Source organism: Taudactylus pleione, unplaced genomic scaffold (genome assembly GCF_031769625.1).
Source record: "Taudactylus pleione unplaced genomic scaffold, aTauple2 ptg000079l, whole genome shotgun sequence".
NCBI lineage: Eukaryota > Metazoa > Chordata > Amphibia > Anura > Myobatrachidae > Taudactylus > Taudactylus pleione.
The window spans coordinates 3,672,101-3,683,972 of record NW_028284481.1 but is presented as its reverse complement, the minus strand read 5'-3'; the positions used below and the strand labels follow the sequence as shown (position 1 = coordinate 3,683,972).

Genomic DNA, 11,872 nt, shown 5'->3' with positions numbered 1-11,872 from the left:
TAGATCTCTTATGTTGGTCTGATTGATCTTGCAAACAAAGCTGTCTGAAATCCTCCAAAGTGGTTTTATAGAAGCATTCGACACTGATACTTTTAGGTTTAATGGGGGAAAATAAAATAAAAAACTGATCTCCGTTTAAATCTATTGTGATCGATGTTATAGATGGCATTGATGTGGTATTATTTTCCTCCCATAATTTTTTTATCATATCTAGACTCTCTGAGGAATCTAAAACAATGGGGAATCCTGTCTCTCCATCTGTCATAAAATATATTTTGCCCAAAAGTCGATCTCCAGAGATCTGATGAATCTGTTAAGATCAATGAAGACCTCAAATATATTGGGTCTGCTGGACGGGACAAATTTTAAGCCCTTGCATAATAGGGATTTCTCAGATTCTGTTCGTTTTTTGGATGAAAGATTATATTATTTCTACCCAATTTACCGGTTTTCTTCATTAATTTCTTATAAACCTCTTTTCCCCCTCCCCGTCTATTTCTGGACTATAGATTTACTGATCGGGTCTGCCTCCTACTATTGCCATTATGCATTGACATATATTTTATATTGTTGTTTACGATGATTTTTTTACACCAAATGTTTTTGATGCACTTCAGCTGGTAATTAGCAGACATCCTGGATTATCAGAATAAATTCTATGCCAGACTAACACCACCTTTGCTAAAGCTGTGACTCCACACAGCGAAACCCGTGAGGGACTGGCTTTTATATGACCACCAACTATTAGGAGCCCATCCATCTCTACATTCATTGGTGACCCTTTCTACTGCACAGAACTGCTATTTGGCCCAAACCGTGCCCAAGGGACTACGATCCATGCGACAGCTCTGCAAGCTTTGCTAATTAAGACCCTGAATTCTATTTGGACACTGGAACTGGTAAATATAGCTATATGGGAGTGCACATCCCTATTCACCATAGGATATATTTTGGACTTGGAAATTACATGGGACAATTGCTCCAGATTTGTTTATAAACTGCAAATTCATCAGTATATGGTGCATCATATTGTGACATTTTAGTGTTGTTTACTGTGTATTGATACCACCAAGAACAGTGCATATTTTAATATTTGTATGATTAAAAATTATGCTTTTTATACACATTGATTGCATTTACCATATATGGAGTGCTGGTAGATTGCATTGTTTTTCCAAGTTACTGGTATCATCTGAAGAGTGGATCATTGTCAAGCAAGGTGGTCAGAATGATAACCATATCAGCATATGCAGGAATCAGTCTACACTAGTCCTACTGTACATTATAAATCCAGAAGTGATCTGGCCAAAATTTTATATGCATCAGTGTATCGTGATGTTGCTTTAGGCACAGCTATACAAGGAGGAGATCTACAGTTTCAGAAATTTATTTTATTCAACAGGCCAAGCATACCCATTTCAGTACAACACATGATCAAGTAACGTTCAGCATTGTGTTAGCCTTCGAGCATCATGCAGGTGGTTAGACCCCAAGGTGACAGGAGCCATGTTATTGAAGAACTCACATTCTGGATACAGCAGACCATTCCTCCTCTTCCCTCTAGCAGGAGATCAGGTTAGCAGCAACTGCACTGAGGAACTTGTCAAAGGCCGCCCGGTCTGCATCAGGGAAGTGTTTGACAATGACCTCTAGGAGGCAGTCACACATCAGCTGGGGAGAAGAAAAGTATTAGCTACATTTAGTATAAAACCACCCAAGAATATATTGTGCTGCACACAGAAATATTGTGCAGATTCTGATGTACAGGAGAGTCCTGTTACAGACACCTGGACTGCTGAACTCACCTGTGATCAGGGACACATCCATAACCTTGCTTGGCCTATCCCTTTGACACAAGGTGGTACCTTAAATTTGAACAATTACCTCTATTGGTGGAAGCCTAATGCAAATATACATTATGTCTGTATTACAGTCTTCAAGCTCTGAAGGCAACAGGTCTACTCAGTCAGCTTGTCCTACCATTCCCAGCCACCTTTGCTGAACCCCCAAAATGAGGCCTGGACAAGCTGGCCTAACACAAGAGGATCTCTGTTTAAATTAATTGATCATTTAGCCCAAATGGAATAAAGAAAGATACACCTGCACTAAAATGACTAGTAGCTAGTTAACTATGCAATGTGGGTACACCTGTAACAGCAGGATGTCAGAAACTCACATAATGGTACTTCCATGTATTCACATCAAGGTATCTTTCAGTTGGTAATAAAGTAACAGCTTCACTAAAAAGGAGTGACTCTTACAATTACCTTTCTGGGAACGCGAGTGAGAATGTAATTGTAAGAGTCACTCCTTTTTAGTGAAGCTGTTACTTTATTACCAACTGAAAGATACCTTGATGTGAATACATGGAAGTACCATTATGTGAGTTTCTGACATCCTGCTGTTACAAAGAAGCTGCCTTAGAAGCATAGATAGTCACTGACATCCCTGCGTTATCAAGCAAGATTGGTTTTCTGACAGCACTGGTTTACTAGGTTTGTTTTCTGCCTTGATCATTTAGCCACTTAGCCAGTAATACAGTAGGTTGCATAACATGTCAGGTACCCACTCAGATGCAGACTGATCTTTAGGAGATCACCAGGCATAAGTAAGTTTCCTATTCACATCAACATATACATAGATTACCATACACTATAGCTTACCAGCCTGGTCACATTAGCTCACTGATACCTTATCAGAACCACTGCCGCTTCCTTGTGGAGGAAAAATGGAAGTTACAGGAAAGTCCAAACTTTATGCTCTGTAACCAGTCAATTAAAAGTACCAATATCCAGTTGGGCATAGCACTTGGTGTGGGGCATGGCATCTTATGTGCAGTAGCTGCTATGATGGCAATCTAGGGGTGCTGTATATTGGTCATAAGGTTACATGAAGAAAGGATGTAGGACAGTTACACAAGGCCACCAGCTGCCTGAGGGAAGTGCTAGTAGCCATCTTAATAGCCAGCTCACAGCACTTGGTCCTCCAATTTCCTAAAAGGTAAATTCTACATTGAAGTGGCAACCAAAGCCCACTAGGTTGATTGAGGTTTTTATATTAGGAAATAGGGTTGACTACAAGATAGGGAATAGATGCACATTTATGCAAGTTCTGATGGCACCATTCTACCTTTGTGACATAACTGCAGAATGTCACCCACAACCGCAGAGGTTGGTTATTGCCTTGTGATATATTTGGGCAATCAGCAGGTTATGCTCATCTCTGTCAACATGAGTTTGTTGTAGGCAATACAATTCCTGTTGTATATTAACAAGAGACCTCCAAGCTGCACTGTGCAGTGATAAGTATATGACTCTGTAGCAGAGACCTGGTAATCACATCTATCAGGCTTCCTATACAGGTAATGTTCATTTGCATATTACACAGGTCACATGCTCACCTTGATTGTATCTACAGTCAGTTTCAGCTGGTTTGTGTGCATGTCTCGGAGGCTGGACAGGCTCCCTGCAAGGTCTCCCAGGTTCTTCAGGGCTTCTACACAGGCACCAATGATCTTCCCTCCCTGGGTGTGTAGATACTTGGAGCCAGGACTCAGGTCATTGTCACCGAAATGGGACTTTGTCTCAGGGTGGTTCTGGAAGAGTCTGAGAGAAGATCAGTAGTTACATTGTAGAGGTTACATAAAGCCAGAATGTAAATCCTTACAGCACTTGATTTATAGGAAGAGACAGCCTAAGACTGAGGTATGAGGTGCTGCACCTCCTATTCTTACATAGAGTAATGATACTGTTCTCCAAATGAGAGCTGATCCATTACACATTATATATGGCTGTCACATGGTGCTGTACTAGTCATTCTATTCTGTGCAGTGTCCCCAGCAATATGTCACTTCTGATGGGGACTATATGCATTATAATTAGAGATGAGCGGTTCGGATTCTGTGGAATCCGAACCGCTCCGAACATTGGGGATCCGAGTCCACCCGAACCCTGTTCGGGTGTTCACCGCCTGACTCGGATCCCCGTTCGGGGCCGAACGGCGGCCGCCTGATGTCGGATTCTCACTAGAGAATCCGACATCAGGTCTCCTCGCGTGTAGGGCAGAGCGCAGTGATAGCGCTCTGCCCTACACAGACACACAGCCGCCAGCAGCAGCTGTGTGTTTGTTACAGCAGCCAATGAGAGTCACACAGACTCTCATTGGCTGCTGCACGGAGGGAGCCGGCTGGAGCTCACACATGAGCTCCGTCTTCCGGCTCCCTCCTCAGCGTGTGACAGAGCGGACGGCGCGGGAGCGGGGATACAGGTAAGTTTTATTTTTTTTATTTTTTTACTTGTCAAAGGTCCGGGGGCGCTACTGGGGGGGGGGGGTCTGCACTACTGGGGGGGTCTGCTACTGGGGGGGGCTATACTACTGGGGGGGCCATACTACAGAGGGGCCTGCTACTGGGGGGGCTATACTACTGGGGGGGGTCTGCACTACTGGGGGGGGTCTGCTACTGGGGGAGGCAATACTACTGGGGGGGCCATACTACAGAGGGGCCTGCTACTGGGGGGGCTATACTACTGGGGGGGGTCTGCTACTGGGGGGGCCATACTACTGGGGGGGATCTGCACTATTGGGGGGGCCATACTACAGAGGGGCCTGCTACTGGGGGGGGGCTATACTACTGGGGGGGTCTGCACTACTGGGGGGGGTCTGCTACTGGGCAGGGCTATACTACTGGGGGGCCATACTACAGAGGGGCCTGCTACTGGGGGGGGCTATACTACTGGGGGGGGTCTGCTACTGGGGGGGCCATACTACTGAGGGGCCTGCTACTGGGGGGGGCCATACTACTGGGGGGGCCTACTACAGGGGGGGCCATACTACAGGGGGGGCCATACTACAGGGGGGGCCATACTACAGGGGGGGCCATACTACAGGGGGGGCTACTACTGGAGCAGCCTACTACTGGGGGAGCCATACTACTGGGGGAGCCATACTACTGGGGGGGCATACTACTGGGGGGGCATACTACTGGGGGGCCTACTACTGGGGGGCCTACTACTGGGGGGCCTACTACTGGGGGGCATACTACTGGGGGGGCCTGCTAATGGGGGGCATACTACTGGGGAGCATTCAACTGGGGGCACTGCATAGTGGACCGTACTACTAAGGGGACTGCATAGGGGGCACCACTGCTGGGGGACATTGTGTAAGGGACACCGCTACTGTGGGCATTGTGTAAAAGGGTCACTACTGTGGGCATTGTGTAAAAGGGGCACTACTGTGTGTCGTAACATAAATAAGAGACACTACTTTATGGTGTAATGTGAATCAGGCCCTATGTGCGGTGTAATGCTAATAAGATTGTGCACTGTGACTCCTAGGGCCGTAGCCCACTTTGTAAACAAGTACTGTGACTCTGCTGGCCGTACCCCACTGGGTGGGTGCACTACTTTTCATTTCTGCCACTGCTGTGTGGCAATGTGTCATAGATGTGCTTTATACTGTGGTGTCTGTGTCGTTGTGCCGCTGCTTTGTCGCTTAGTAACCAGTCAGCTCACTGCAACCTTTGGCCAATAATGTTGAAAACAATATTATAAGCTGTGATATGGTCTAAATTGACTGGAAATTAATGTTATTGAGGTTAATAATACTCTAGGAAGAAAAAAAAGACCAATTTATGTGATTTTAGCTTTTTTTGTCAATTTTTGTAAAAAAATCCAAATCCAAATCCAAATCCAAAGCCAGTCACCGCAGTTTGGCAAATCCAAATCCAAATCCAAAGCCGGACGACGAATTAGAACCAAATCCAAATCCGGCAAAAATGGTCCGGCGCACATCCCTAATTATAATATAGGAATATGGTATTATACGGGGTCAGCTCCACTGGAACTAGAATTATATGAATGTGCTATCACAGCTAAACTGCACAAGTGGCCCAGATACCCAAATCAACATCTATTACATGGTTAGATCACCAAGTCCTAAACAATATTTTATTAAGACACAATAGACAGATTAGCCATGTATCATTATAATGCAGCCATCACATCCTGGGGAATCAGGGATGGGTTGTACGAATGGAACAGTTCAATAAACTTTGGGTAAAATGATTTCAGCTGGATACTAATAATGAGTAATGTGACAGCCAGAATACAGTATGGTCAGTTACAGATTACAGCTAGAAAAGTGGGAAAGCCACGACAGCACTATAGAGTCACTATAATTTCTAATGCTAGGCTTAGACTACACTAGAGGTTCCCAAATGCGGTCCTCAAGGCTCCCCAACAGTTCAGGTTTTAAGGCCCTCATACATCAGCGATGGATTGCCATGATATGGTGATCCAGAGATGCCGGGTCAGCACATCGGTAAAATCCAACACGTTTGATTACACAGATTTGCAGATCAAAAAGATTGTGATTGGCAGATCGGTGAAATTTAACATGTAGAGTTTCATCAATCTTTTGACGGATCGCAGAACATTGATGTCCGCTGGTCGGTATTTCTGATCAGATCGCGCTGATCCATCTCTGATGTATGGGAGCCTTTAGAGATATCCATGGTTGAGCACAGGTGTTTAAATCAAATTGACTGAGGTAGTAATTAAGCTACCTGTGCTCAGCCATGATCTCTCTAAAACCTGAAAGGTTGGGGAGCCTTGAGGACTGCATTTGGGAACCTCTGCACTATAGTTCTGTCCAATGTGGCTGGTTGGTATGAAAATCTGGTTGTGTATGGGTGCAAAGTACTGACAGTTTGCTCACACACTGGAAAACAGACAAAAATGGTTGTTCAGACAAATGAAGTTAAATCACACATTTTTAAGCAGTTTTCAAGTGTTTGGGATCTTATGGTTGAATGTCGTTTGCTCCCATACCGTACATTACCAGGTTTTCATGCCAACCAAACAGATTGGATGGATAATTATATAGTGGGGAAGCAATCGGGAAGCCGACTGCCTAAATACCGGCAGCCGGCTTCCCGACTGTCATATCCCAGCAAGGGTGAAATGCCGGGCATCTAGATGTAGACGCCCGCATTTCTCCGACGCCAGGAGACCGGCATCCCGATCGTAGTGATGCCGGGCGCCGTGAGCGGACAGCCGTGGGGGGGGTTAGGGTTAGCCACCCACGGGGGGGACTTAGGGTTAGGCAGCGGGGAAGGGGGTGGTTAGGGTTAGGCACTGGGGGGGAAGTTAGGGTTAGGCACCCCTAAGGAGGGTTAGGTTAGGTGATACTTACCTATCCACTATCGGGATTTCCAGCGCTGTCGGGCTTCCACTGCTTCTAACTCTGCTCTTGTCGGGCTGCAGTTGACGGGAATCGAACAGCCGGCCATGCGGCCGGCGGTATTTCATACCCATTCCATATAGTGAATGTCCAGCATAAGAATTTAACAGCAATCTTCTCAGAGTCCATGTAAATTTCTGACAGACCCATCCTGTTACCTGGTGACTTAGAACACCTTTGTATAAGCACATATGGGCCATTAGGGGGAACCATGTGACAGACAACTGTGCTCATGCAGGATATCCCTCTAACCTGGCCTGTCTGAGACCTTCTAGGATTGGAGATAGAGACTAGTGATCAGATCAGGTGTTTCCAAATCCAATTTCCAGGACCCACAGCTCATGTTTTTTGGGTTTGTTTTATTATGCACAAATAATTTAATCTGTTTTGCTTGGTCAGTAGTCATCACACCCATATTGAAAGAAACCCTGAAATCATGACCTGTTGGTGGCACTTCTGGATTGGCTTTGAAAACCCTGCATTAGATCTACAAGTGGAAGATGCAGGCTGAGAGACATATGCTGCACTCATTTAAGAGATAATGATAAAGTGCACAACTGATTTACCATAGTCAGAATTCCCCCATCCTTGGCAAAGCTCTAAATACACTCCTGTTACACTAAACAGGTCATGGGAGAGACTATAGTTATTAGTGAGGTTCTGAATTGGGCACTTCCTCATCTTTGCGGCCTCCTGCTGGAGTAGTTGGTTACGCTACTTACGTATCTTCACTAGACAGTGAGGATACGCAAGCAGCGTAAACATAAGGAAATACAATTCGGCCCCTTGCGGGCTCGCTACAATGATATATTCCCCCTCCATGCCCACTTGGATGGTAGGGAAGGACGTTGGACACTGGCTGATCTTTACGCTACTTATGTATCTTCACTGACTAGTGAAGATATGCAAGTAGCGTAACCAGCTACTCCAGCAGGGCGCCGCAATGATGAGGAAGTACCCTGTAACACTGCCAGGTAACACTTATAGTGATGACTAGAACACTGGTACACAGCAGTCTGCAGGCAACACCACCCGCTGCAGGTGACTGAGGTGTCAGGACACTACAGGTACACATACCTAGTAACCCCACTTCTGCCAGCCATGAGGACCACACTGTGGCTAAGGGGAGGGATGCAGGAGAGACGTCCTATTATACAGCTCCTCCCTCTGACATTCTGTACAATATATAAGGATACAGGATTTTTCCTGTGGAAACCAGCACATCCCATACACACAGCACAGTCACAGCACTGAGGATACTGCAGGTTGTATTGCCCTGGTAGAGTAGTTTAGAGTAGAAATTCAAGAATTAAAGATATATATTAACATAACTGCAGCCCCCATCACTTAATTTTTAAGGAAAATTGGAAAAAAATAAATAAAAAAAACTGAACCTCAGGCCCAGGGGTGGGAATCATTTGGTCTGGCCCTCAGAGCTTTTCTCTGCTAGCCTCATCTGGATGGTAGGGTGCCTATGCAGCAGTGCTGCCTGGAGCGTCCTTAGGACACTTCAGTCGTTCACACCGCTGCACTTATAGCAACCTGGAGCATCCTCAGGATGCTCCGGGCATTGCTGTAGTCACTAGCAATTGTGGCCCCATCACCTTGTGAGATCACATGGAGGGGGCATGGCCTGCAAATAATGTTTTATATATCAAAACGGCCCTGGGCAGAAAAAAAGTTTCCCACACATGGCATAAGGAGAAAGAGGGGCGTAACTTTGTATATGAAGTCCCCATAGCAAAAGTTTGTAACTAGTCTAACCACCACATTACTCTGACAAGGAAAGAGGCCCCATAGGAGCTGCACCACTTGCACCTATCGTACCAACACCCATAGAGACAAATCCCACCACAGACAATGTATACTGAGGGGCACCCAGAAGAGGCAGGTTAGTGACACCATATGGCTGCAGGAGCTGGTAATGGGTTATACCTACAGCTCAGGGACAAATATGTGCTTATTCTCTGGGTGACAGGTTTCAGTCTACATACTGCAGAGAGTTGTTGAACCCATCACGTTCCAGATAAAGAACATTTTATGTAATGCATTGTGCACAGCTGTAAGGGGACCAGAGTCCCTGATGCTAATACCACTCTTAAGGCCCCCATACATCTGAATAGGGATTACAGGACCCTGCAATCGGATACACTAGTCTGAAATGTAGGCCATCAATGTTCCGCAATCCGTCATAGGATCGGTGAAATTCTACTTGTTAAACTTCACCGATCTGCCAATCATGATAATTTTTTTATCATGATCAGCATATCCAACATGCTGGATTTCAGCAATCCTGCAATGCCAGGTTGCAGGAACACAACAATCCATCGCTAATGTATGGGGGCCTTAAGTCATTAGAATAATTAAAAAAAAAAAGTGACAAATGACAGCTATAAAAAGGATGGACTGTCTAAAAACCAGGACACAGAACCCTATAGATGTCTCACCTGTCCATAACCTCACACCCAAACTCCTCAGATTTAAGGGCAACCTTCTCAAACAGAGAGTCCATAGCAGCCGTCTCACTGTCTGACAGAACCATCCTGTTACCTGGTGACTTCTCTTCCTTAGCTCAGTGCCCACAGAATACAGATCTCAGCCTGCACTAATAACCAGGGCTCTAGGATCACCTTTATATAGGCACACATGGGTCATTAGGGGACCATGTGACTGACACACCTGTGCTCATGCAGGATCTCCCTAATACCTGGCCTGTCTGACAATCCTAGGACTGGAGCCTCAGACTAGTGATTACATCAGGGAATAACAACCCCCAATCCTGAAGTGCCATCAACAGGTCATGTTTTTTTAGTATTGCTTTAATGATGCACAGGGGAGTTGATCTATTATACTGGGTCAGTAATTATCCCACCTGTTTCCACATGCAGAAATCCTGAAAGCATGGCCTGATGGTGGTGCCTGATGATGTCACACTTATACCCTTTTTACACCAGAGCAAAAACCTGGGTTATTGCAGGGTTAACCCGGGTAGCTCTTTGGTGTAAAAGGGGACAGGGTTGGATTCCCATGTGGAGTGACTCGGCAATCCAACCCAGGTAACTTGCAGGATTTAACACGGGAATAACCCGTGAAACCCTGCAGTGTAAACGGTGTGATCCAGGTCACGATGCCGATTGGCCGATTGGATTGGATGATTGGTCCGGCTTCAGTGGTGCATTGAGATGACATCATCTCTAAGAGTCCACTTCCATGACGGAAGAGCCGGGTCACTGCAGACCCGGCTCTGATGTGAACGGTGCTGACTCCAGAATATCCTGGGTCAGCGCTGGCTAAATTCTGTGTCTGATCCGGTCTGGAACCCTGGGCCTGATTCAGACCCGCTCGCTAGATGCGTTTGCATGCAGCCAAAGTATGCAAATCCTGCGATCGCACAGCAAGGCATTAGCACGCCCACTATGTCTTGGCGTGTGATCGCGGTGTGTATTTAGATGCCCACCAGCCTGTCTTAAGGCGCCCACTTTCCCATACTAATACCCGTCATCTCCAGGTAGTGTATGCAACAATTGTTAATATTGAGTAACATCGGACCCATACACAGCACTTGTGGCTGACCATACCCTACCGCAAGCACTGCGAGTGCTGCTGTGTGTAATTCAGTCATGTGACGTGTATTATGACGCCATGTCTTAATTATGCACGCCTCTGAAACGGCATTGAGACGCAGAGAAACGCCTGCGTTCGCACCGCCATACCCCCGTTTCCATCAACCAACTCCTGTCACCACCCACAAACGGCTCATCCTGTCACTCATTCTATCGAGGCATCTATGTGCAAGGGGCAATCGCATGGACTGGTTCGTGCACGCGCACTGCGTCTTATAGGCATGCATAGATTGCAAACATCGGCAGGCTACGTGCGAACGCAGCCTAGCGAACGGGTCTGAATCAGGCCTCCTGTTCCAACCTCCGGGTCAGACCTGGAATTTAGGTATAGAAGCAGTATTATTGTACCCATGGCTGGTTTATTACATGCCATGGGCATAGCTGTAGTGGGTTCAGGAGGTGCCATTGCTATGGGCCCCAAGACATATGGGTCCCATTTCTATGGCCTGGCTTGCCTGCACCCATATCACATAGTCCTTAAGTGTCATCAACAGGTAATGTTTTCAGGATTTCTTTAATGATAAACAAGGGAGTTGATCTATTACACAGGTTCTCAAACTCGGTCCTCAGGACCCCAAACAGTGCATGTTTTGCAGGTCTCCTCACATAATTACTAGTGATATAATTAGCTGCACCTGTGGATCTTTTAAAATGTGTCAGTGAGTAATGAATACACCTGTGCACCTGCTGGGTGACCTGGAAAAAGTGACCTGTGTGGGGTCCTGAGGACCGAGTTTGAGAACCACTGTTCTATTATACTGGGTCAGTAATTATCCCACCTGCTTCCACATGCAGAAATCCTGAAAGCATGCCCTGCTGGTGGTGTCTGATGATGTCACACTTATTGTACCTGTGGCTGGTTTATTGCATACATCACACATCTCTTGTCCTATGTGCTGATTTAATGCATACATTACTCATCCCTTGTTCTATGTGCTGATTTAATGCATACATCACACATCTCTTGTCCTATGTGTTGATAAGTTATTATTTTTACCAGTTATGTATAT

At 45.9% G+C, this 11,872-nt stretch overlaps 1 protein-coding gene across 1 annotated transcript; it reads right to left on the bottom strand.

Annotated features, from left to right (window-relative positions):
* Positions 1-1,376: 1,376 nt before the first annotated feature.
* Positions 1,377-9,860, bottom strand: LOC148532332 (hemoglobin heart muscle subunit alpha-type-like). Its single transcript, XM_088467970.1, has 3 exons — positions 9,687-9,860; positions 3,401-3,605; positions 1,377-1,671 (listed from the first exon to the last, which is right to left on the bottom strand). Exons 1-3 carry the CDS (start codon positions 9,779-9,781, stop codon positions 1,561-1,563), a joined length of 411 nt encoding a protein of 136 aa, XP_088324096.1. The 5' UTR covers positions 9,782-9,860; the 3' UTR covers positions 1,377-1,560.
* Between the last annotated feature and the right edge of the window lie 2,012 nt (positions 9,861-11,872).